Here is a 27,154-nt window from a genome sequence, read left to right as displayed (position 1 = left end):
AGGCTTCCAATCCCATAGATCCCAGGCTGCCAGCCCTATGGATCCCAAGCTCACAGCCCCATGGATCCCGGGCTCACAGTCCAATGGATCCCAGGCTGCCAGCCCCACGGATCCTAGACTGTCAGTCCCATGGATCCCAGTCTCACAGCCCCATGGATCCTGGGCCCAAAACCCCATGGATCCCGGGCTCACAGCCCCATAGATCCCAGGCTGCCAGCCCCATGGATCCCAGACTGTCAGTCCCATGGATCCCGGGCTCACAGCCCCATAGATCCTGGGCTCACAGTCCTATGGATCCCAGCCCCAAAGCTTTCAGCCCCATGGATCCCAGGCTTCCAGCTCCCAGCCCTATAGATCCCGGGCTCACAGCCCTGCTGGCCCATAAGTAGCTCCAGCAGGACCGTGAGCTCCGGAGCTCCAACAGGTGCTTTGTGTCCCAGTCTAGCATCTCAGGCTACAAATACATTTCCCGTGACAGTGTTTTTTCCTGCACCCTGCTCGTGCTCGCGGACGAAATCCGTTCTCCTTGAGGAGGGGATCACAAGCCCGGCAGAAATCTGGCTGTTCGCTCCCCGCCCGGGCCAGTCAAACSCCCCTGCCCAGCGCAGGTAACCTCAGCGTGCTTAACCCTTCGCCCTGCTGAGGCCACCTGTGCCCCTSGGGAGCTCAGCTTCTCTATCACCCGCCAAGCTCTGGAGCATACCGGGGACACYGCGGTGCAGCCGAGGGCACCGGGAAGGGCGCGGGGAGCGCGGATAACTCGGGAGAACAGCGATGACAGCGGGGCTGAGGGGAGCCGATCGCTGGCGGGGCGGTGCCTGGCGGGCTGAGGGGCGGGTGAGGGGCGGGAGCGCGGCTGAGGGGCGGCTGAGGGGCGGGCCGGGCCGGGCCGGGGCGGCCGCTGCTGCCGCGCACTCGGGCTGGGCTGCGCTGGGCTCCGCGCCGGGAGCGCTGCCATGTTCGGCCGCGGCTCCCGTAAGCGGCTCTCCAGCCGCTCGGTGAGTGCCGGGKGTCTCTCTCTCTTTCTCTCTCCCCTCGCCCTGCCCCGCTCCAACCTGTGGCTCCGTCCCGCCGCCCGCTCCGGCTGCGCCCCGGCGCCGAGCGGGTCCCTCCGCCCCCGTGCGCCCCTTGCTCGCGGTGTGTCCCCCTCCAGCCCTTCCCCTGCTCTCTCTGTCCCAGCCGTGCGAGTGCCTTTCCCCCGGGCGTGCCCCTTTCCCTGTCCCCGTCCCCCCGTCCCGCAGCCGGCGCTGACTCTGCCGTTCCTTGCAGCTCACGGCGTCGGGGGAGCCGGAGCGGGGCCAGCCCTGCAACACGTGCGGGGACCAGTGCCCCGGCTTCGCCCTGCACAAGTGGAGGTAAGACCCGGCGAGACCCCCGCCTTCCCCCCGGCCCATCCCGTCCTGGCTCTCCCTTCGCAGGGTTTGCGGCTCCCTCAGTTCCGGGGTGCAGGTGTGGCTATTTTGGGAGTGCCTGTGTTAGCCGGGAGCMTGTTGCCCACCCAGGGTGGGGGTTCTGGGCACACGGGTGGGTTTTCCATCCCCACGCAGGTGTGCCCCGCAGGTGWGCCCGTGGCYGCCGCCGGTGCGGGGCGCAGCACCMTCCAGACGCGGGACTGGGGTAACTGGTTTGGTAATTACCAACTCGCAGCCTCCCCGCTGCGGTCAGGGGCTCGTCCTGCTGCTCCGGGTCGCGCCGGGGGCTGAAGCCGCCCTCACCTGGCAGGGACAACCTGGGTGGGGCGGGGTGGGAAGAGGAAAATGGAGCTGAAGGGGTTCTGGCGGTTTGCATCAAACCGCTGCGTGAAACTCCTGCCTCCCCCGTGACTGGATTTATCCCCTGTCRGTGATGCCAAGCAGAGATTTAGCTGTTGAAAATGGATGGGAGTGTGTAGGAATGWACAAGTATTTTTGGCTATTTGTGTTGTGTCTCTTTACAAACCTGACAGCGCCGGCGCCTGCTAAGCAAAGCAAGCCCCAGCCTTGTGCCGGGTCACCCCTGCTCCCCTCTCCGGGTTCCACTGCTTCGAAATGAGTTCCTGCTGATGGGCGAGCTGGGACTTGGTGATATTAGATCTGGGCTGTGGGCTCTGGGAGCTGAGCACAGTCTTAGAAGGCCAGGGAGCCCTTGGCGACCTTTTAACCTTATTTTTCAGGGTATACCCTTTTCTCCAGCATCTGCTGTGCTTGGCGTTCCTCCCAGCCTCTGCCCTACTTCTCGGAGCTGTGTCTCACCAGATTAAAGCTYGGGTTCAGAGCACGAAGAGGAACTGATATATTCCTGTTGAGTTGTATCTTAATGTTCAGCCTTGCAAATCATTGTTCCAATGGTGTTGGCCCCAGGGTGTGGTAGGATGGTTCTGTAGGCGGAGGAGCTGGGCGCTCCAGCCTGGCCCTCTGCAGGTGCTGATGCCACATCCAAGTGCATTCTGTCCCACCTCACACCTTCAGGAGCTCAAGGTGCCCCTTTCTCCTGGGCTGAAGGAGAYGGAATCTCCTGACACCCTCCCAATGATGTGAATCTACCACGTGCGCAGTAATAGATTTATAAGGTCACCCCGGAGTTGTCTTCTTTTTTAAGGCTTTCCCAGGCTATCCTGGGTTTCCTGGTGTCACTGCAGAGCTGCTCTGTAATGCTTAAAAATGTCAAGGAGAACTTTCAAATGCAGGATAAGAAGGAAAGCCGTGGTGAGCAACAGCATTTCCCCCCTGCTCCAGGGCCTTGTGAGGTGTTGGGGTTCGTGTTTTGTTATGTCATGGGGTACAACTGTACAGTAGTTTTTGAAGAATTAGGTGAATTTTGAAAGCATCTCACCAAATGGCCCAGCAGAAAGGGCACCCAGCTACCAGGGTAGTGTCAGATGAGAGGGATGTCACAGCTTTTTTCAGGTTGTGCCCTCTGCACTGCCACTCTGTGCCTCTTGATCAGATCCTGCCAAACCCCCTGTGCAGGAGGCTCCAGCCTGCCAGGACAACACATAACCATCTCCTTTTCTGAGGGACCCCAGACATGGGAAAGGATTTTGGCTAAAACACTGGATTTTTCCAGCAGCTTTCTCTCAGGAAAGAAGTGGTTATGTCACCCGGGGCAGGAGCAGGATGGGGACCCTTTGGGTATGGGTGGGGTCAGCCCTGGAGGCCCTGCAGCCTCTGTTCTCAGAGGTTTGCATCCTGCTGAGCAGGTTAGACCTTACACCAAGTTCCTTTACACCAGGACTCAATGAGCTGAGAGCCCCCCTGCAGACATTCCCATTTAATTGCCTTGATATAAGAGTAATTACGCAATTAAACCAAATAAAGGCAGCCTATTTGCCAGAACACAATAGGGAGGAAATGCGTTCATTTTTTACTAGCCAGTGGTCTGTTAATGCCAGGAATAGGTAAGCAGGCAAATTTTTCACAGTAGTTTTGTAGGCTGAGAACATGCTGAGGAGYCTGTGCCCTCTGTGCACGAGGTGATGCAGCCACTGCCTGCTGGGGCTGCTCACCTGAACGTGGAAAACAAGGGTTTGCAAGGAGATCCTCAGATTAGGGATATAAATCCAGATCAATTGACCACTAGAGATTTCTAGGGCTTTTTATAATCCTTTAACAGCGGAGTTTTGCTGATAAATGTAAATGGGACTTCTTGCTTTGAAGATGCAGGCTGGCAATGCGCTTTAGGGAGACAGAATTTACAAGATTGCAGGCACTGAAACCATTGCTGAGACAGGCATTGTCCTAATTATACTGGACTATGTATTTTCTACTTACCTGTGATTTTAGATGTGATCTGTGCAGGCACTCCATCAAGCAGGCAAATTGCTATGTTAGACGATGAAGATTTTGGTGCTTGCATGTTGCCTTAAAAGCCACTTTTCTCAGAGATGGCTCTGAGCGTTGGTTGAATTTATCATTCTTGGAAGCACAGGCATGCTTCCTGAGACAGGGAAACCTCTTGAAAATAAATTGTGTTCTGCAGAACTGTTTTCAGAGTAAGCCTGGTCTCTGTACCGYAGGTGATGTTGCAAAAGCAAGATGAAAGGGGGTTGTTAAGTAATTAAACAACGTTCCTGGTTTTTGAAGTTTGTTTTTGGATCTTCGTAATTTTGCTCTGGAATTATAATCCCACATTGAAGGTAGTGGGTGAATTATCCTGTAGCAGTGTCAGCATATTTAATGCTATTCTGGTGGAAGCAAGGAATTGAAAACACCTCAGTTAAACCAGAGCCCAACGCCTACGTCTTACCCCCTCAAAGCTCTCTMTTGCTCACCACAGATCTCTGTCTCTTGTTGTAAGGCAGAAATTCAATTTTTAGCTTTAAATCATTTAGCTCCAAAGAGGAGAAAGTAAGTGGTTTGTCTGAGAAGGCTGAAGATTGAATTCCACCCTCCTTGGGCGTGAAGTCTATGAGGACACAGCTATCAAGCTATAACCAGTAAAACGCTGAATTTCTCGTGGCCTGAGCAATAAAACGACTCTTTCCTCTCTGCTGTGGTGGGCTGTCAGCGAAGTGTGAAAGGGCTGAGTTCATCTGTGTGGGCTTCAGTCTGGGAGGATGGAAATGGGGTGTACRTAACCAAATCCCCATTAAGGCAGGTCAATACTTGAAAGGTGGCTTTGTGCGGAAAAAGGGAAATCAAATTCAATAAAAATTGAACTCCTTAGGAGCCCGGTTGCTGTTTTCTAATCAGATCTGCATTACATTAAACTGTGTGCCATTCAGCTTGTTAACAAGCTTTGGCATTAAATGAAGCTGTCACAGGAGTTTGGTGAATGAATAGCCATTAGGAGTGTCTTTTGCATAATGTCTTGCAGAGAAAAGCCTTCCAGGGAGGTGGTCCAGGAGCAGGAAAGGGAATTTATAACCTAGTCCTGGTGCAATTAGTGTGAATATGCAAACCTTAAAGGTGACAAATGGTTGGCTTTTGCTGCTGTTACGYTTACTGTGAAGAACTAATTTCAGATTTACTCTGGGTGAAGTGAAATTACAGCCTTGGTGCCGCAACTAAAATAGAGGATCAGAGGATCCTTCGTGTTGGGAGATTGGCATGTGTTTAGCACACGGAGCCGTGGTTTGTTTGCTCCGTGAGAAAGCCTTGCAAAACACTTGCAATTCAACAAACCTTGCTGTTCTTCTGCTCTCTGCCTTCCCCAAGCCCACCAGCTAAAAACATGGATGCAGGACACCCGGATCTCAGGGTGGTATTTGAGCTCTGGTTTGAGGAAGGGGGGATGTGCCACCTGGTTTGCAAAGCCTGCAGAGGCAGTGGCATACGGTCGGTTTCTGAGGGAAGGAATTCGGATGCTGTGACAGAGAAGACAATTTTAAAAATAGAGTCTGAAAACCTTTGGAGAAGTTCTTTGTTGCCATAGTTATTCTCCTGGTTTGCAGAAGCATTTGAAAAGCAGTAATAAACATGACATAAAGACAAAGACTGGTTTGCCAGGGTTTTCATTTCAGTGTGAGATTATGTTGTACATCTTTTCTTGGAGCATCTTTTCCTTGCCTATGTCATGCAATCTTTGTCCCTTGGAGTCACATTTTGCCAGGGAGCAGACCTGCTTTCTTCAAGCCCTGCTGTCATACATCCTGCTCTTGGTATCAGCAGTGTGTGTTTGTACAGCACACGGTGACTGGCCTTTACCTTCCAGGGCAGATTTATCTGACCTGATGTAGTATCTAGTAATACTCCACATGAACAAATTTTGCTGCATAGAGTTGTTTGGAGCATTTATTTATTTATTTCCATAACTCAGCATCTTGCTATGATCCAAGGCAATCAGCCCTGCTGAAGTCTGATCTCATCCGGCCTTGTTGGATCAGGAAACATCTGCAAAGACGAACTTCTCAGCCTCTCAGGAGAGATCTGCCTCAGAGAGGTCCCAGGTGATCAGCCCAAAGGGTCATGACTGACCACTGGATCACAAAAAGCTGTGGACAAGGAAAAGAGACGTGTATCATGAGACAGTGACCCAAAATGAGGTGATGGACCAGAAGTCCAGTGATGTTTGACATCAGTGATGGTGGACAAGTCACTTTACAGCTCCCTTCCCTTCCTGTAGGCAGGGAGTTGCTCGTGGCAGTACATGTTCTGTTTGTGTTTGTTCRCTGCCCAGTGCTCTGGAGATTGCTGTGCACGAGCAGTGATGAATTCTGTGTGTTTACAGCCTTTGTCTGCATTCCCCCAGCTCTGACCCTGCCCACCCAGCAGGCTCCTGTACACATCCCTGGGTGCCTTTGGGTCTCCAGTTTGATGCCTAGCTCCTCATCCAGAGAGCAGAAACAATAATATTTCTAATGCAGGACATGAACGGATAACACCGAATTCTGAAGCGTTTGTTTCTGCTTCCAAAAAAAAAAAAAAAAAAGTACAGATTATTGCTTCCATATGTTTTCAGCATTTTTCATAGGTTATGTCTCTTGCACACACACGCTCCCAGCTTTACCCTGTCATGAATAACAGGCTTTGTGCCTCTCTCCTTTAGGATTCAGATATTCTGCACTTCCTTGCATGTTTATTTGAAARGATTTGGAGATGTGAGAATAGCAATACCTTATCTTGAATAGGCTGATGTTCCTATCACTGCCACGGGGAATTGTGCTGGACTGGTGGGTTTTAGAGAATTCATAATTTTGTGGTGGGGAGCCTGCTGAAATGGGAAAAATTCAGCCAATGCAGATCCATCCCAGTGCAGATCCATCTCTGGGGTGAGATGAGGAGCTCCTGAGGGGCTGCASAGGGCCAAGGGTGCTGCTGTCCCTAGGGGACCTGTGCCTGTCCCTAGGGSTGGGCAGGAGTCTCCTGCCTCCCAAAGATACTGTCATCCTGGCAGATGGGATGCAAAAAAACCCAAAGGCTGGTTTTGTGTGCTGGTTTTAAARCCTTTCACGAAGCTTGGAATCGTTAGTTTGTATTTAATTTATTTTTGTGTGTTCATTTGGTCACAGGTTGAGGAGGGAGGAGCCTGCCAGGTTCCCCAGGGACAGTCAGTGKCCCTCAGCCCCGGTGCCCAGGGCACTCTGGGTGGCTCTGTGTGCCCTGGGGCTGCACTTGGCTTGGCACCAATGACTTCAGCTGTCCTAGTTTCTTACACCTGCGAGATTGAACACTTGTGTAAGTGTTTGGGAAATGAGGTCTACTTTTTCTTTGAGCTTTCCACCCCCATGGTAGTGGGGATAGAGCAGGGTAGCGAGTGRTGCTGCTCCCACTGTTCCCACAGCACCTCTGCTGAGGGGCAGCTGGGCCATTGGGATGGGGCTTTGGATGGCTTTTGGTGTAGGTGTCAGCTTTGTCCTGCCCTGGGACAATCTTTTCCTAAATATTGAGTACACAGTTGCATTTAAGGAACTCCCAATCTTTTTTTTCTGACTTGTGCGTTCCATTTCTTCGTGCCCCGCTGCTGAAACAGCACTTAAAACAGCCGAGACTGATAAGGTATCCTGTTTGTGTTGGCTGGGASACACAGTATCCACATAACCAGAGCATTACAGTGTCAGAGGCAGTGTTGTCCCTGGCAAAAAGCCTGAAATAAATTCTTTAATTTTTTGTATGCGATGTACAAAAGAGCAGGTGAGGTATGTACTTGTTTCCGGGCAAGCCCAGGGAGCCTGTTTGAAGTCCTTTACAAGCCACTCAGGATTGTATTGCAGGAACTCAAAGGAGTTTGAGACACTTGTTGATTGAATTTCAGCTGAGCACAGAGCCCTGCTCTGCAGCTGCTCGAACTGGAGCTGCTCTGCCCAGCTCCATTGACACCAAGCTGCTGGCAAAAGCCAGAAAAGCAGAATTTCTCCTTGAGAACRGGCACTGTGGGTACATTTTCTATCTGTTTTGAAGTGGCCTTGTGTGGTTCTGTTTTAATGAATGGTGTGGAAAAAATACTGATAAGCTCTTGTGGGATTTGGGCTGATTTTGGGGGTTTATTCAGTTCCTGGTGTGATTGTGAATGTGGATGGCTGTCTGCAGAGCAGACAAATACCGAATTCTGAGTTTGTGTGATAKTCTACTTCTAAACAAATAATTTTAAAAGTTGCGGGTGGTTTTTCTGCGCTGAGTTTTTTGGCAAATGACTACAGCTGCTTCTTGGTATGCAGAGTAGAATGTTACCTGCCTGGTGTTGTCGGGGCGGGGTTTTCCATCCCGAAGKCAGAATTTGAGCACTTTCCTGATGCCTTGGCCACGGGGTTGTGCTGCCGGACACTGGCGAAGCACAGTTCCCTCACGCAGCCCTTCGAGATGGATTTGCCCGACAGAGACCCACAAAACTCTCGGGGGGTTTTGCAGGATGGATTTGCTTGCAGTGGGATCTCCTTCAAGCAGACAGCTGTCAGTGCAGGAGGCTGCGGTTTTGGATTTGGGAGCAATGTAGGCTGTGATTTAGCRGGACGTGGTGAACTGATTGAACAGCTCAGTGCTGCTGGAYMTGTGCGCTGTCCTGAGCTCCCTSCGCATCCACMYGAGCCCAGGGAAATGGGTTAAATCRCTYGTTGAGCTGATGARCGGGAGRAGGTGGGAGATGAAGAGCTGCCCCGATCCCCTGGCATGCAGAGCTGAGCTGAGCTGTCATTCCTGCCATCGCCATCCTTGTCCCCGTGTCCCAGCGCTGTCGCCGCTACCCGCGGGTGTGTCCGGCTGGAGCCCGGCGGGGCTCGCTGCGTCTTGGGCAGGGAGGAAAACTCCGGCTGCTTTAACCGGGGCTCGGAAAAGGCCTTTGTCACCGGCGTGGTGCGGCCTGAAAGACAACGCTGCCGGCCACCGCTTTGGTGGGATAAAGGCTGGAATCCAGGATCCCCGGCTGGASGGGCCGGGATGCAGACTCGAGTAGCTGCTGAGAGCGCTGCCCTCCTCTTTGTTCTCTCGACTGTAGAGGGCTGTTCAGTGCTTTCAAGAGTTTTTCTTTGGTTTTGTTCCTTTTCTGTTTGCCTTTAAAAAGTCAATCTGAAGTCTTTTAGACTTTTTCAAAGACATTCTTCCCCACCCCGCYCAGTAATCCATCCTTATTACACCAGTGAGTCACTCTTCAAATAATCAATTGCGTTTTCATTGTCTGGCTTGTAAGTCTATCACCGAGTTTAAGGATGGCCGATAGCATCAGCTGAGACCTTTGGCAGCTGGCTTTGCAATTTGCGGTGTTGATTTGGATATTTGCTTTTTCTCCAATGAATAATCTCCCAGCCGTGGCGTGGCGGTGGAACGCAGGACTCTTCCTGTGCTCGTAGCATCTCTGCGGTCACTATCTAATGTTGGAGGAATTTGTAACATTAGCAGAATTGTCTGATGTGAGGAAAACTAATTTCAGGGTAAGCCTCGTGAGCACGGCTGTAAAGAAAGAACGTTTTTCTCATGCTTGCAGACTCGGGACACGCATCAGTGCAGCCCGAATGGCCAGAACCTTTCTCAGTTCACAATTTGGGACAAGAGGTGTGCAGAAAATTCAGCGTGCTCTTTCTTCTCTGCTGCTGGAGAGGCTGCTTCTTCCCAGGTGTGGCTCTGCTCTTCACAGGACCCTGATGCCAGAGCTTAACTCTTGGAGAGCTCTGTGCGACAATTATTATTCTCATTGAGGAGGGAGACACTTTGTACCCAGCAATCGCAGCAAATGCTTCATCCCCTATCCATTGCCCTTGTGTGGATGCTGCCGCTGCGGTGATAAAGAACATAATGGCTGCTCTTGCTGATAAGGGASGTGTATAAATACAATTATTGAAATCCCTGTGCAGAGCCTGTGGATGGATKGAGAGCCTCTCCCTGCGAGGGGTTTCTGTTGCTCCGGAGCCTGTTGGGGAGAGCAGGAGCCTGCAGCTCCTGGCAGCCGAAGTGGGATCTGCTGGGACACAGCTGTGAGCAATTAGTAAAGGATGTCTTTTCCCCTCCCTCCACTTTCTTTCCTCCTCCTCGACTGGAAAGCAAGTCACAGGCTCTGGGCAAGCCAGAGGAAAGCCCAGGCAGCTCAGGTTTGAGATGCTCCTGGACCAGCCCAAAGGTGGCCAGCGCTTGGTGCAGTCACACTCCAGTTGCAGGGTGCAGGTCTAAGAATCCAGTCCAACCTTGCAGGAAGCATTCTGCAGCCAAGGAGCCAGAGATTATTTAGATCAAGCCAACAAAAAAATATTTCCATGGCAGCAGTAACCATAGGAAACCTCCTCAGCGTGTCTTGGGTGGTTCCTGTTCCCCTGCCTTCAGCTGTTTGCTTTTYGAGCAGAGCAGTGGTTGCAAGTGCCCCGTGCCCCTGGTGTCACCAGGAGTGGCCCCAGAGCTTGGCTGTCCCCAGAGGCTTGGCAGCCACACTAGAGGTTGTGTCACTGCTCCTTGTTTTCTCTTTTGCTCCAGTTGGTAAAAAGATGCTTTCAGAGGCTTCTTTTGACGCTGTAAAGTCTCAAAGCCACCTTTTTACCTGGTGTCAGCTCACAAATGTGCGTTTGATCCTTAAATACCCAAGGCATAAAAGCGAATTGGCTCCCAGGGTCCGATTCTTCTTCTTTTCTATAGCGTCTTAGAAAGATGCTTTTATATTCCCTCTGGCTCAGCGAGTGATGCTTGGCCTTCAACCAAGACGGGGAAATCTAGGACAAGAATCTCTGAGAAGAGCAAGATGAAAAGTTATAAAAAACCACAGCGTTTTGTTGGAGGGGAAAAAAATGCCGGTAAAAGATTGTGTTTAAAAAAACAAACTGGAATATTTTTGATCAGCTTCATGTGGACACATTTACAGGAGGGYGTAAGAGGAGGCTTGTTTTCCTGGGTAGTGCCTCCTCTAGGAAATCCAAGCTGTGAGGTGAATACAAATGCTGGAAATGGAGAGGTTTTGCAGTGAGTCACTGGGAGGGACGAGGAACCAGTTGTGCTGGTGTGGCAGTGCTGGTGGACAGCCGGCTGTGGGAAGCACCTGGGGGCTTGAGCCAGCACCCAGGGGTGCTCAGACCCCACTGTCCCCCTGCCACCCTCCCAGGGCAGTGTGGAGGTGTCCCCACGGAGCTCTGCAGAGCAGATGGGCCCCGCTTGCGGAGCCGAGGTGTAACAGAGACAGGTTAAAAAAAGATGTCTCCTTCTGGGGGAGCGTGACACTGAGAGGCAGAAAATACATCGTGGTGCCAGTAAGTGGGGTTTTGATTCTGCAGAGCAGACGGTCCTGCTCTGACCTCTCCAGGCCGTGGGGTGCTTGTCGTGGCAGGATTTGCTGCGTGGACAAAGACCTGGATGCCCTTTGACCCATCTGCCTTGGGTGGAGGTGGAGATGGAGGAGGACCCCTCTGCAGAGATGGTGCTGGGCTCTCTGTCCCCTGTTTTGCCCTGACTCTTTGCTGGTTATTTAATCCCTGTCCTTCCAAAACCCCAACTCTATCAAAAAGTCAGACTTTTGCTTGAAATCACACCACATTTGAAGAAGTGGCAGCAGGGAGGGGACAARGCTGATTCCCTTTATCTTCTCACCTGTCAAACGGTGGGAGCACTCAGCACAGAGCTGTTCCTGGGCCATATTAGCTGTGTTTGGTGCCCTAAAGGCCACGTGTTTAAAGTGCAGCCCCTTTAAATGTCAGATGTGAGAAGGACTGGGATGTGAGAAGACAATAAAAGTTAATATTCTGAAGTCAGGTTTGTGCAGTGTAGCTTGGATTTTTAATATCAAGTGCATAATTTATTACAAGGTGTACTGGTTTCAAATACATATATTTGAATATGTTTTAATATTATCTTTCCTTCCAGTAGTGGGAACAATGCTGCTTTACAATAGAAAAATGATTTCACATTGCCACGTGACAGTTTCAGCTTGTACCTCTAATAGATGTRCGATTTGCTGAAGTGTGAAGGCTATCTGATAAATGCCTGAATAATAAAGCTATATTGTTTGTTCTCATCTCCCTTTGCCATTTTCAAGTGCATAAATAAAACATTTTCACATTGTACCCCGTGCAGTTCCAGCCCAGACTTATTTACTTTCTGCTGATGCAACTTGTAAGAGACGTGAATCTTCCAGTCTGACAGGAGAGATCTGGTGGCATCAGTATTGCGTGCTGCACTCAAAATGATCAAATGTAATTTCAGTAAATATTTTCCTAAGAAAAGTTATAACTATTTAAAGGATATTTTTAAACAAAGAAGCATTTGTCTCATGTACAGCAGAGGGCACTCGGCATCGCTGCTATGCTCCTCGGCTGCTGCTCTGGCTGCCTGAAAGGGAGAAAAAAAAAAAATCCCTGTGCTTAAATTATAGTTTGCAGAAATGAAATACTCTGTGTGTGTGTTTGCTTATATAGGKGTGTGAGTGTGTATATAAAAAGACACAGGGTGGCATATATATAAAAATAAGCCCAGCACATAATATAAAACTTAAATATTCGTAGTGGTTGCTGAAGTTAGGTGAAGCGCATGTTGTGTTGATTAATGCTCAGCCTGGTGTTACGCTGAGCTTCAGAGGCAACTGAAGTGTGCTGAGAGGAGAAAATGAAGAGGCCCTGGCTAGTGGAGGGTTGCAATCTTCATCTTCTTGAAGGCACAGAGTSTGGGGCCATCTCAGCATGCTGGGAACTACCCGAGCAAAGGAGAGATCCTGAAAGATGGATGATGGAGGGTGCAGAATTAGCAGTTCTTCTGTCTAGAAAAGCAGCAGGTTTGGGGGTTTGAGGTTTTGTGTTGGAGTCTGCAGTGCTGAGGTCTCGTTCCAGCAGCACCAAAGCTGGTGGAGTTGCTCTTGTGACCTTGAGATGGTTCTTATSCTCCACTGTAGAAGTTACCATCTGTGTAAGGAAGTTAAAAATGTGCTGGTGTGTGGCTGGAGCAGGAAGCAGCCCTAGCCCCAAGGATGCTGTGGCAGGGCTGGGTGCTGGCTGGAACAGTGTTGAAACATGAAGCACCTGCTTGCTGGTGAGGGACCCCATCCTGGAGGTACAGAGGTGTGTTTAATTGTCCAGAGCTCATCACAGAGATTGGGGCCACCTCATCTCCTGTAATAAGTTTTTTCCTGCAAAAACGGGCTTTTTTTCTCTTTTTCTCTCTAATTGCTCAGACAATGCCAAGGTGTGTTTGTAGTTGAACTCTTARTGCACCTTCTGTTTCTCTTTTAAGAGGGAGTAAAGAACTCCAAAGCCAAGTCCATGATYAGCTTTTGGCTGCTTTGTAGTGCTGTCAAAATATTCTGGGCAGATGGATTTTGTGCCGTGCTTTGGGTGATGTGTTTCATGGTAAAACCATGCGATGCCACGCTGAATTTTCAGATTTTAGTCATTAATTCAAGAGGAATTCAGATTTCCTCCTGTCTCCCCCAGTGAGTTGCTTGCATTGGGCTTAATCTAAATCTCTCAAAGCAGGGCTCCTGCAAGAGGCTGGAAGTGTCAACGCTGCTGTATAAAATACRGGGCTGGTAACAAGAATGAGAGGGCATGTGGTTCAAGATAACCAGTTTATGCAAAATACACAGCTGGGTGGATTTTGCTACGGAGTGTCTGTGGAGTGTAATGATCAGAGAAATATGGAAATGCCCGAGGGGCTTTATAATAATGGGTGCTAATTATGATGAAATGGATTTGGGTGGTAGGGAGTAATCCAAGATTACAATAGTAAGGTTTTTTTAAAGTARCTCCTGCTGTTTGGGAGGGCAGCAGAGCTCCTTGTTATAGGGCTTAAAACAGCCTCTCTGTGGGATTGTCACAGGCAGTGTTCACCCTGGGCTGGGTATTTCACAAGGGCTTGGTGCAGCTCAGACATGACATACGTGGATAATTTCAAGGATACAAGCTGGCCCTCGTGCTGCAAAGCACCTTCTTGCTGGGATAAAGATGCTGTTGTATCACTGTTTCTGGATAATCACTTTTCTGGAGGTGTCACCAGAGCTGGGCTCTGGAAAGGGGCGTTTTGTCCCCTGGATTGTGTGTTTTTGGGGCGGTGAAATGGGTATTCCTGGATTGTGTGTTTTTGGGGCGGTGAAATGGGTATTCCTGGATTGTGTGTTTTTGGGGCTGTGAGGTGGGGATTCCTGGATTGTGTCTTTTTGGGACTGTGACAGCAATATGATGCTGCCACCACCGTTTAGATGCTCCTGCCTGGGCTGGTGGGCTGGGAAGTGCTGGGAGAATGCTGCAGGGAATGAACTGCTGCAGCTCTGGAATTGGGACCCAAAGCAAAATTCAACCCCACAGCCTGGAGCAGGGGACCCTGGCTCTGCCCCACTGGCTGCAGGTTTTTGGGCACGATGTGGAGAGCCAGGCACGTATCTGCTTGTGCTGTTTGGCTTTTCCTTTCTTGTAAAGCTTTGCTGGTCTTTTTTCAGTGCKGACCATGCCACAAAGCACTGGACTGAGCACACAAAGTGCCTCAGGCACCCATCTCCTTGGGAAACAGGTTGTGAAATGTTTTGTTGTTGTTGTTAAAGGAGATGTGGCAATGCAGAGCTTGAAAAGCTGCACTCGTGAGTTGTCCAGCCTTGTGCTGGAGACCAGCAAGCCTCAGGACTCACCTTAGCCAATGTCAATAGAAATGAAACTATTTAAATACACAGTTAAAATATGTTGTTATGTTAGCATGTGGACCTCCATGYGAGCTTGCTCTTTAACTGGATCAATTAAAGGACCCCCATGGAAGGAGATGTAGGAGGCTGGTTGAAAAAAAAATATCCCAGTCTTAACTGCTTGTTTGCTGCCAAGTGGATTTTGGTCCGAACTGAAAGTCATAAAGGCACCTGGGTTTGTGGGATTTATCTCAGCTTTGGGACTCTAAAACCTTGTAGGCAGTGAGCAGAAATGGGTTAAAAAGATGCTGCACGCTTCCTTTCAGGGGATGAAATCCATCTGCCCTGTGTGCTGGCACACAGTGCCCGAACAGAGAGGGCTGTTAGCGGTGGCTGGCACATCATTGTGGTTCCATTCACCGTCCCCCTTGGCTTTTCCAGATGATCCAGGAGCCTGAGTAGTTCATAAAAGGAGTGAATAGCCAAATGGACCAATAAAAGAAGTTTGTGGAAAGGCCCAATATATTTTATGAAGAAAGAAATGGATCCTCTAACGYGAGGGTTGTGTCTTGTAAAATTTTGCAGGGCTGCAAGTGCTGTTAAACACTGGCTTCCTGCTCCAGCCTCCCCTCCAAGCGAACACAGCAACTGCCGAAGCTTTGCTTTTGGCCTGAACTCTTCCAAGTTTGGAGTGAAATCCTGACCTCGGGGAAGTCATGTCATGAATTTCCCAGGGAGCAGGAAAGTGGTCATCAGTGCGAGACCGGTGATAACAGTCTTTGAATAAAATCTGTCTGGCCTTTGCGGGACATTTTTAAGTCAAAGTAAAATACAGCTTTACATCTTAATGCTCTTTGATGGCAACAACAGCAGCAAGCAGGCCAAAATTTGGCCTGACCATGGTTTTTGCTGGGAAATGCCTTTGTGTGATCCAGAAAATGTGAAGCTGTGTGGATGTGAGCGATGAGTGAGTTTGCAGAGCGGGACGCTCCATGCTCGTGCGGTGCTTCCAGCCATGGTAACCCAAGGGATGAAATTTCAGCCCAGCACAGAGGGCACACGCAAGGCTGATCAATGATTTAAATCCCATCCCCACCAAGCTGTTAAAGGGTTTGAAGCTGGCTGTGGCACAGGGAGCTGGGGTGCCCTGCCAGCTCGCGTGGCACCATCCATAGCTGCAGAGATCTCATCTCCCCATGCCACCCTGATGCCTGTGGGACAGGGAGGCAGCAAATGAGGCACAGCATCTCTGGATGTGTCACTGAAGGGATAGAGAGTTGCAGGAAAGCAGAAAACAAGGATCTTGCTACTGATTCATTGTTTTGTGTGTCTGTGCACAGGAGTGTCTGCAGCTTTGACCTTGATGCTACCTGACCTGTGGGATTTTCAGCAAAACCTTTTTTAGTATTCTCCTTGTGTAGTCTGAATTTATTCTGATGGACTTCAGAGATGTGGTGGTGTTCAAGCCAGGCTTGGGTTTCTTAACTGATAAAAATTTGATATCATTCTTCTGTCTTGGCCCCAAAGGGCAAAGCTGCAGAGCTCAGCTAATCTTGTGAGAATCCCTGTCTTTTTCATCTGACAGCACCTGAGAATGGTTTCTGCTCTACCCAGACTTTAAAATARGACAAATTCCTAATTTCCAACCTGCAATTAAAATTTGGCTTTAAAACCATTGTCTTGGGTCCTAAGTGCTGAACAGAAACAAATTTTGGGTTGTGTCCCTCTGCAAAATAACCACGAAGATGATGCAGGTGTGTGGCCTTTGATTCAGGGATGGGTGACCCCAACTGCAACCTAAGAGAAGAGTCTAGATTTTAAGGAAATGTCATTACATGGAGGTCCTTGCATCAAGGGGGGAGATTACCTTTGGCTTTGCTGAGCCCTCTTCTCTGGGAATGCTCAGCTCCCTTTCAGCCTCACGGGAACACAGCAGTGCCTCCTCTTGTGGACAGTGATGCTCAAAAGAAACAGGGACTGGATGAAGTTGCCCTGCTTTTGGCAACCAGGCCCCTTCCTGTGAACCTTCTCGAAGGCAAAGGTTGGCTTTTACTGCTGGAGCTTGGCTGCTGCTCTGGCTTTCCCCACAGCCACCTCTGGAGGGGATGGATGGTTGGTTTTGGCAGGAGCTGTTTTATTTCGTGCTTGCGAAGGCAGTGATCTCAGCTGTGTGCGGGTCTGCGTGAGGCTGGGTATTAGAGCTGCTTTGATGTCTGYGCTGATACATCTTAAGGCAGCTCAGAATGATTTTATGCAGTAGCCCCAAGGTGCTTGCACAGAAAAAGGTGCTTTAGAAATGTAAATTCTGTTTGAGGACTGATTTTTCTCTGCTGTTCTCTCAATTCAGGATGAGGCACTAAAAATGTAGCATTTAATTAAGGTTTGTAAAGGTTTCRAAATGAATTGCCATAAACATAAAAGATGTAATCAAATGCCTGCCTAATCCCCACCTTAAGGGCACATTAAATGCAGAAAGAATATAATGTGTTAGAGACTAGGATTGAAAAGCGATGAGGATTTGGGAGCAGATMTTTTCTACCTGAAGCTTATGAATTATTTCACTTCAGGCTCAGGGATTTAGACATCTACGTATACAATAGAAAACCACGTAGCTGCCCAATTCTCAGTCGGCACAGCTGGCATCATTCTACTGAGTCATTTCAGCTACAAATCCGTACGGCACGGCCCTGTGACGTGCGTTACAGCGCTGTGTCCTGACGGAGTGTGACATGGGAATCGTTCCTCAGGTCATCACTGAGCAGGGGACTTCTTCTCTGAAGTCAATAGCTAATTAGAGAAAAGCACCTAAAAGGTTTTCATTGTTGGAGTAGAGCAGGGTGAAGGAAGGGATGTGGCATTATTCAGTGTCAGCCAGGAGCTGGGCTTTCTTGGCTGCAGAGCTGCCTTCTGCTGTCTCTAGCTACACTTTGAAATCGATAAAATAAAAAAATTGAACCAATTTTTTATCCTGAAAAACTCAGCGGGARCCAAACGCTGTTATCTCTCTGAGATATTTTTCTACCTGTGATATATTTTACTTCTCTCTAGGGAAATAAAATCAGGACACGTTGGAAGTGTCTAGCTCCCATTGCCGTTCCCCCCATATCCACRGGAGCCAGGCACCCCAAGAGCTGCTTTTCCCCAGGAACTGCTGGACCCTCAGGCTACCCCCAGCAGTGACCATRCAGTGGTTTTGTTTTGCAGTGGTATTTAGCATTGTTTGGTGTTGGGTAGAAACCAAGCTGTGTTCTGTGGCCCCACTGTGGTTYCTGTTGTGATTTGTACTGAAATCAGGAATATTTCTCAAGGTGGAGAAAGATCAGGGAGGTGTCACTAAAACCCCAGCTAGACCCATGCCTTGTGATGCTTTGCTGGTGACAGCAGAGCTTTGCACTCTCTGGGACCAAGGCTTGAGGGTGTGGATGGGAAAGGGCTGCAGGGAGAAGGCTCTTGTGCTTAGAGAAACAGAGGTAGTGGTAGGGAATTGCCCTTGCTGCCAACATGGAGAAACCAGGAAAAGATTCACTTTAAATGACAGGGGAGAAGAAGAGCCTGGGCAAAAGGGAAGGGGCCAAAATATTGGTGACAGTGCCAAAAGTAGCYTGGTTAAGGGTAAAATCAGTCCCATGTCTTATACTGCAGGGCCCCATGGAAACGAGGAGGGCTTTCTTTTTCTGTTGAATTGGGCTCTATGCCAGGTGAAAGAAAACATTTTCCCAACACCAAATGGAAAAATGCAAGGCAGACGTCTTAAATGAACTGTTAAAGGAATAGAGCCGTGAAAAGAATACGTTTGCTGTGCGCTGGGGTTATGCATTTAACAGATTTTTGAGTATATGCGACCTCTGCAGTTTGTAAAAAGTGAGATCTGCTGCAGAAACCCAAATTGTACTCAAGGCTGAAGGCAAACCTTGGGTTATCATCGCTGCTCCTGGCCTTGGCTTTGCTCAGGAGGAATGGACAGTATCTCTCTGTCCTCCTCAAGTCTTGCTGTGATTTTCCTTTCCCCTTTAGCCTTCTCTGTCCTCTTTCTGCAGATCATTGGCAGTTTCACTCGTGCTTTAAAATAACCCAGGCTAAAAAGTGCGATTTGCGTTTCAGCGATTTTTGATTACACCCACRTCCTATATTTATTGCCGTTTAAATCATCTATGTTAGTTTGAGATGTGTTTCTTTTGAGCRAGGCAAAAAAACCTTGACTCTGTTGCTAACTGTTGCTAAGGGAAAGAAGATATTTATTCATCAGGGCACTTCTTCAGCACTGCAAGGATGGTAGCCATGGAGGAGGAGTGGAAGGAAAAGAACGGTTATGTGTTTAAGCCCTYTCTGTTATTGTTGTTGGCCTCTTGCCATATCTACTGATGGTCAGCAGATGTCTTTTTTCTCCCCTCCCAGCACTGTGCACCCTGGATTAGAGGTGCAGTTTGGGTTTTTGGTGCAGGGATGTTGGTCCCTGGAGCCTGGTGTGAAACCAGAGGGTCCTTGGAATGATCCACAGGGCTCTGGAGAGCCCGCGGTCCCACAGGCGTTATGAGGCTCCCGTGTTTTGTAGCTCTTTCCTCTCRGTCTCTCCAAAGGCTTTCTGCTTCTTGGCTTCAGATTGTCCTTTTAAAAAAAATCCCATCAAATCAAAGCCACTGAGAGCCAAAAATGATGCACATGGCTGCGTTCCCTCCCCGAGCTGCTGCTGGGGGACGTGCGGCAGCGSTGTTAGCTGGCTCTTGCCGAGGGAGGAGGTTTTCCTTTCAGCTGTCATAGCAACGAGAAAATATTGTTTTGATGGGGATCAAATTAAAAATTAAATTTGTCTCTTTCCTAGTAAGCAAATTGCTCACTCGTGAAAAGTATAAATCACTTTGATCAGGGTGGATGTCTTTGTGAGCACCTCTGTGGATTTCCAAAGTGGATTCTGCGAATGCCTCGAGCCACATTATGTCTCTGCTGGGTTTATGTAGAGTGTCCTGTGAATTTGAGCTTTGTTTAACATTAAGCTTGGGTTGAAAAACTTYCTTGGTCAAGCTTCCTTGTTGCTATAACCAGCCAAAGCTTGTGTGGGAGAARTGGGTAAACAAACAGGTCTGAAAAGTGTCTGTAAACAAAAGGAGTGACTTGTTAAACGTAACRTTTCTATGTTTTCAAATAAAAACCAGACAAACAGTAATTTGGTGGTTTACAGATGCTCTGGTTCTTGGAATGCGAAAATGAGCACAACCTGAGAGTGGAGAGGAGGGGTTGAGTCAGGTAATTGGGAGGGTTTGTGACAGTGCTGTGACAGTCTCTCTCATGTGCTTCCACACCCAAAATATTTCCAGTTTGGGGACTTCCTAAGCCAGGGTGATTTCCAGGTATTGGGGTGTCCCTGGGTGCCTTTCTGTCCCGTAATTATCTTCTTCCTTTGCGCCCACACGGACTTCTGGCACCCACAGCATCACTTGCCATGGCTCAGTGCCCCTGCACGGGACCACCTTGCTTGGGSTCCTCTGAGCCCAGGTCACTTCCTTCAGCAAGGTCACACCATCCACGTGGGGAAGCCGAGGAGGGAAAGACCTTCCCAGGCTGCCCACAAGGTCCTTGCCAGCACCAGGGCTGCACTCTTGGCCACGTTTCTGCTCAAAGCAGCACTTGAAAGCTCGAGCAAGTTTTATCTCTCCCCTATTGGCTTGTTGCATAGCAGCAGTTGCAAATTYACTCAGCCAATCTCATTCTTTCATCAGTTTATCTCCAATTAAGATTCCTGATACATAAGGAAAAAGCTTTGTTGGTTGAATGTAAAGCAAAAAAAGGAAAATCTCTTTCTTGGAAAGCATTTAAACATCACACGTATTCTTCTGCAGAAGTGARCACCTGCCTGTCCTGCATTGTGTGAATAACTGGGTTTGTTTTGTTCAATGGACATCCTGGTAGCTCAGATGTTTGGATGGTTTGTGGATGTAACCAGGGTTTTTGACTGCATGACTCTGACCTGACATCTTGCAGTGKGATACAACGTATAGAGGGCTGCAGAAGTCCGTGGTGCTTTGATTGGAAATGATCTCCCAGATCCTGGTGACAGAGGGAGGCCAGGAGCTTCCCTCACTTCCTTCCCTCATTCTATGGGGTGCAGAAAGTCTGGCTGGCTGTGAGAAGGGCTGTCCTGTTGGCCACGTCCCTCCAGCAGCTGTTGAGACAAGCTCTGGCTCAGGGTTGCCGGAAGCAGGGGAAGAGGAGAAACCATCCAGAAAACAGACAGGTTTGTATTTTATACATGTGACTGGTGGGCTTTGCATGCTCTTGCACACTTTTACACACTCACACACACTGTTGCATAGTCTTACACGCACTCAGATGCGCCTACTCACACTCACACACACCCACTCACACTCAGACACAGGCACACCCTCACACACCCTCCCCTTACATATTTGAAAAAGCAATATGAAATTACATACATAAACGGCAACATCTGTTACGGAAGCCTGGCCCAGGCAAATTACTGCTTTAGAAAGTCGGTGCAGATCCTCCTGTGATTCACTTTTCTGCTTGCCAGAGTCACATCATACCCACAGCGCTTTTTTCCAGCTATGATAGGTGTGTCTTTTTTCTTTTACACCCACATCAAATTCCTAAAATAAGAGGAGTGTAAAAGGGAAAAGTAACTTGAGTTTATKTTCCTCTGGAGTCCACGGGGCTCTGGAAGTTATTATTAGAGGTGAAGTCATCACAGAGGAGGCTGTAGCCCTTGGGGAAGGGCGTGGGCGATGCTGCTCTTGCAGAATGAGGGGTGGTGGCAGTGGTGGAGTCCTGGGCCAAGGGGACACACGCACCAGTGGGAAGGCTGGAGAAATCCCTGTCTACCTTGCCCATGCCCATGATTTTGGCTGGATATTGGACACTGTGCTGCTCTGTGTCCGTCCTCTGGCATGATGGCAGTGGCAGCAGAGCAGAGCTGCCCTGGGTACTCCAAGCTCCACTGTGTCTGCAGCACCATCCCACTGCTGGTTTCAAGTGCCCTCACCTTGGTGGAGGCTGGATGGAGCTATTCTGTGTTTTTACTTCGTGTAAAAGAGAGTTGGATCCTTGTTACCTTGGAAACCAGCAGCCCTAATTATAAGGAGTTTGATTTACTGGATGTAAAAAGCTGTATGGTTCTCCCTTTTCTCTTTAAAAAATAGGAATTAAAAGTGCATATCATAAAATGATAACCTGTACCTGATGTAAAGTTAATCTTGAGTGTTTTCTGTATGAGTGGTGTCCTGGAAATATAGAAAATAACTGTTCTGCTGTGTCTGTAATGGTGAGCTAGGCTGGGATCAGCATTACCATCCTTTGCTGCCCATTACTTGTGCTGAATTGTGGCTGCCTTCCGGCCAACATTGAAAACAAATCAAAGTCATTCTCTATGATTTTTTTTTTTTTTTTTTATTATTTTTTGCTGTCGCATCATGTGCAGCATGAAAAGAGGAGATAAAGCCAGAGGGGCAGAGGTGAAAATATCTCCTGCCGGGAACTCCAGATTGCAGCCAGGAAAAGAGCTCAGCACCGCTTGGTGCAGAAAGGATTAAAGTCTGTGTGGGGCTCATGAATAGCCCCATTGAGCAACTGCTGGGCTGGAAGCGAAGCAGTGGCTAAAGTGTTTTGCCAGATCTGCTGGAATTTGCGTTTTTCAGACAGCAGCRCAGTAACATTATGGTTTACAGCAAAACAGGATGCGAGTCAATACGAAAATGGTGAATAAAGAATGCTGCGTRTGTGCAGAGTGGCCTTTGCAAGGGGTCTCAGAGTTCATCCTCCCCACCCTCAAAGGACAKAGGGTAATAGCTGAAAATTGCAAAAATTCGGGAGTGTTTTCTGTCTTGGCTTTCTGGGTTCCTTTACTTTGAGCATAGAGCAAGGGGACCATCCCATGCCGGTCAGAGCGCTGGTTGTATTTGGGTCAGGAAGGTTACCAGGAGGGCAGAGATTTGCACATGGAATTGATTATTTTATTCCATTTTTAGAATGTGCTTACTGCGGTTTAAAGCTAGCATTCGTCTTGTAACACAGATATTTAAATCCTGGCCTGGAACTGTGGCTAAGAGGAGAGCGTTTAATACTTGCTAAATCCCTCTTTAAAATAAACATGTGAGAGAGCAGCTTTCTGGTTTATTGGTGAAGAAACAAAGCTGATATTTTAGAATGTATCCAATTAAATTCCGCAGAGTGGGCTTTCATGTGAGGATAAATACTTTTAGGGCTGCGTCCCTTCAAGCATGAGAGGCAGGGACTGATGAAGAGGTGCTCAGCTGTAACTTCATCCGTGCTTTTGACAAGGACTTTTTCCAGCCCTAGGTGTGGTTGCTGATGAGGAGGGAGCCTGTCTTTAACCTGGCATGTTCTGGTGCTATGGCATGGTGGAAGGAGCGAGGCTCATTGTGTTAAATTCATGGTTGGATTTATCTGAGTGATTCTGTGATTGCCACCTTTGGCTGGGTCTCCATCATATGGATGAGAAACCAGTGTGGAAATGGGTTGGAGGGCCACAGCAGCTCAGGGGCTTCATCAGAGAAGCCTGGGCTGCCCTGGGTTCTCTGTTCATGGGCTGCACCCCCTGAGGCTGCAGCATCTCTCTGGCTGGTGGCACACACAGATCCCTGCACCCCCTGAGGCTGCAGCATCCCTCTGCCTGGGTGGCACACACTGGTCCCTCATCAGGATTCTTCTGCTTTGGAGCAAGCAACTGTGAACAGCCTGGATAGAGGGAATGCTCTCTATCCAGGCCAGCCCGAGGGTGGTTTGATATGTTTTACACTTCACTTTTGTGGGCATGATCAGCACCATTCTTTTAAGGCCTAGGGGAATAATTTGGGAGTGGGGAGGCAAGCAGCATTCCCTGTTTTCAGGAGTGGGGTGGTTGCCTACACCATACCTGTGTGGAAATGGGATGAGGGAGCTGGAAACCCCAAGGATGCTCATTCTGCAAATGTTTTTCAGYTAATGGGGTCCTGATATCCATGATTATGTGGCAAATTGTGTGCTGAAAGTTGTGTGCAGCAATGGTTTATCAAAGGCAGCAGAACTGAGTGCTATGCTCCCTATTAGCTGTGTGTTTCAGTGCCTTGCTGAACTGTAGAGAAAGCAGCTCACCCCAGCCAGGGCTTCAGCTRGGCTTTTGCTGGACTGAAAGAATTTTTCAGCCTTTTAAATACCTTCAGGATTTTCATAAGACATCCATTTCTGGTTTTAAAAACCCATCACTGTGGTATAGCCTATCAATGTCTGACAGCTGTGACCAGGTAAGAATTACCATGTCTTGAACAGCATTTATAAAACCACAAATTACCTTTTACCTATTGAAAATTAATGCAATGCTAGTGGTTTTGGACTAATACAAAGGAATCACAGTACTTTCATTTAACAGTCAACTTGTGACTGATATAATTTTTTAATGTACACCCCCCTAAATGTTTGGAATGTATAAATATATATTGCACATTAAAAAAATTATAAAAACCATTAGGCAAGAATAGCGTGTTAAAATGTATTTTACGTGTTTTTCTTAGGCTCAGTTGGCCATGTGTTAAAATAAACTTCAGCAATGGCCACAATTCTTGTTTGAGATTATGTCTTAATAAAATAGTATGTGGGTGGTAAATACAAGCAGATGCATTTCTGCACAGGAATTAGGATTCAGCTATTTTATATGATGGTTATCTAAACCATCCCTGCCAAGTAGCTTCCACCTGCATCCTCTGGGTTAAGGAATAGTCCCATTCCAGTGGAGCCAGCAGGACCTCTCCAGTGGGATGGGAAGGATGTGCTGTTGCAAGGGTATCCTGTTGTGCCTGTGGGGTGGATGGAGYTGGGCATGGTGCAGAACTCTCCTCTGAGAGCATCTTAGAGCTCCTGCATCTCCTAAAATCCTTGGTGGCTGTGGACATCAGGCAGGGCCTGCAGGGCTCGGTGCCTCAAACAGGCACTGGGAGCATCCCACCCTGTTCTCCAGAATGGCATGGCTGGAATKGGGAGGATGCCAGGCAGGCTGGTTAATAATTGCATTTTCACCTGACACTGGAGTAGCGAGGTGCCAGGCAGCAGAAAATGAACAGTCAAGTCTGCATTAAGGTCCTGGTGTCACTGTCACCAGTCTGAGGGTTAGGAAGGATCTGGCCCTACCTGGGGTCAGTTTGGGTTCTGTGCCCACACCTTTTGTGTTGCCCTGGCCCTTCTGGCTCCCACCTCCATGCCAGACCGTCCTTGTGCGATTTATCTTCACTGCTGATCATTTACTTAACTTTGCATTTATTCAGGATTTAACTCTGCAGCCTGTTTTAATTGGTGGGGCTGCAGCGTTGTTGTGCTAAACTCAAGACAGATGGTGCTTGAGCAGGGACCACACACAGAGACCACAGAAATGGTGCTGACCAGTCCAGCCAAGCACGGTCCTGTGTGGATATCGGTGGGTGGGAGCCAGCCCTGAGTCCAGGATGCTTTGCTGAGCTGCCTTAAACCCCATGTGGGGAGAGGCAAAGGGAAGGGGCCATGCTGGATACCAGGGATAGCATCACCTCCCCTAGTTCAACCACCTCTGTTTTCCTCATGGAATGGAGTTTCTCGTAGAAGAGCAGTGGAGAGTTTGCCAGGTCCAGCTCCATCACCTCAGTGTGGGGGAGCCTGTCGTTTTTGATGGAAAGAGGGGCTGGAAGGGCTGTGCAATGCCATGGCTGGAGTGGTCTCCTCTTGCAGGCAGCAGGGGAGAGAGTATAACTGGGGCTGGACATCACTAGCTCAGTGCTCCAGCTGGGACAGTGCTCTGCCCAAATGTCTGACAGTTTGCTCCATTGCTTGGAGCCAGGAAGGGGCACAGGGATGATTCCCTAGCAGGAGATCCCAAAGCTTGTGCTCTTCTGCAGCACCTGCCTCAGGTCCCCTCAGGGGATCACACATCAACCCAGCCTGTGTGGCTGCAGCAGTGCTCGGACAGTCACTGTGACAGTGTCTCCTGCACACCCTGACAGCTCAGAGGGGACATTGTCCCTCTCTCCAACCCCTGAAAGGATAAGTGAAGTGAGGGGCAGCCTCTTCTCCCAGGCAACGAGCAAGGGGACGAGAGCAAATGGCCTCAAGCTGCAGCAGGGGAGGTTTAGATTGGAGACTAGAAAATAACTGTTCACTGAAAGGATTGTCAAGCACTGAACAGGCTGCCCAGGGATGGTTGAATCWCCATCTCTGAAGGTATTTAATGCAGAAGAGATGCTCRGGGACATGGTTTAGKGGTGGGTTTGGCAGTGCTGGGTTAATGGTTGTACTTGATGATCTTAAAAGTCTCTTCCAGCCTAAACAATTCTGTGATTGTATAAACTTGTTCTCTCCTCGAGAGGATTACAAGCACATTTGGCTGGTGCCTGCTTTGCCAGCTGGKTGTTTTCCTAAGGTGTAGGTGCCCTCCCCTCAAACCCATCTGCCAGTGTTTGGAGGTGTAGGGCAGAGCATCCTGAAGAGATGGCTTTGCAACTCAGGACACGTGTTGGTGACCTCATACTGTGACCTCACTGTGAGTATGAGGCTGTGATTCACAGGAGCCCTCTGATGGGATGAGAGATCAAACCACCTGAATTTCCTGAGTCCTCCAGAGAAGGAAGAAGCCACTGGTGAGCAGACTTGTCCTCTCTTGTCCAGTCCTGCAGGCAGGCTGGTGGTGGACAGTGGTTTTGTGAGCTGCCAGGAGGGCCAAGAGAATGTGCTGACCATGTGAGAGCACAGGGTTGTGCAAAGACTTTCTCATCTCCCTTGTGGAAATTGGTTTGCAAGTAGAAACAGTTCTGCAATTAGGAAGAGTCACAGTCATCTGTGACTCGGTCACATAAAACACCTTCACACCTTCCTTGGAGTAATGCAAGGTAACAAATGCTGGGATGCTGACAGCTGGATTAAGGGTGATTATCACAGGATTTCAGAAGAATTAGCATGACAGTAAAATGAAAAAGAAACTCTGGGAAACTATAAGAAGCTCAACAGAAGACCCATCCTGTCCATCTTCCAAATCACTGAGTGCTTGGTGTGGTCCAGTCAAAGCTGCCTGGGAAGCAGGAGCAGATCCAGGGCTGCAGATTTTGGATTCATGGCAGGATGAGAAAGGCAGAATCAGATGTCTATCTTGGGGTATAACTCACCAGAACGAAATAAAACACGATCCTGGATTGTTGCTTGTGCTGCAGCCAGGGTGCTATTATGTGCATTTTTTATGAGGCATTTTATCTAGAAGTGCATTTTCTCTCGAGGACCCTTTAAATTGATTTTCCACATCAACTTATTTTTATAATTGCATCATGTTTACTGATTCTGGCTCATGAACTTACAACATCTGAGTGCTGTAACTGCGAGGCAGCCAGCCTTTCTGGGAAGGCTACGTTGAATAAGTGCAGTACAGAGGAACAGATACAGTCAATTAATTATCTTGCACCCAGCTTCAGTAACAAAGTGACTCACATAGTGTTCATCCATGGAGTTGCACCTTGCTCCGGGCTCTGCCCAGGGGCAAATGGAGAAGAGGTTTCTTTATTTCAGTCGGCCACAGCTCTGCTGGAGGAAGATGAAAAGCAGCAGAGTGGAGTCAGTGTTCAAAGCTGAAGTCTGAAATATCTAAATAGAAAATGGAAGTAAACAGGAATAAGAAAAAGAAGAAAGCTCCTTACTGAAATTCTGATTAAACAGCTGAAGTAATGCAGATGAAAAGTGAGTTTGGTGTCATTAGTGAAGTAAACAAGGGTTAGACATR

At 48.7% G+C, this 27,154-nt stretch overlaps 1 protein-coding gene across 1 annotated transcript in view; it reads left to right on the top strand.

Annotated features, from left to right (window-relative positions):
- The first annotated feature begins 910 nt into the window (after positions 1-910).
- PRICKLE2 (prickle planar cell polarity protein 2) overlaps positions 911-27,154 on the top strand; it is a 100,805-nt gene continuing 74,561 nt past the window's right edge. Inside the window, exons 1-2 of the mRNA XM_057375333.1 lie at positions 911-998; positions 1,270-1,355. Coding sequence (XP_057231316.1) covers positions 957-998; positions 1,270-1,355 — 128 coding nt within the window. The 5' untranslated portion in view covers positions 911-956. The remainder of the gene's footprint in view (positions 999-1,269; positions 1,356-27,154) is intronic.

Source organism: Malurus melanocephalus, unplaced genomic scaffold, assembly GCF_030028575.1.
Source record: "Malurus melanocephalus ecotype Western Australia unplaced genomic scaffold, MMel_1.1 scaffold_245, whole genome shotgun sequence".
Classification (NCBI taxonomy): Eukaryota; Metazoa; Chordata; class Aves; order Passeriformes; family Maluridae; genus Malurus; species Malurus melanocephalus.
Note: the sequence above shows the minus strand (reverse complement) of the source record. Positions and strands in the feature narration are given on the sequence as shown.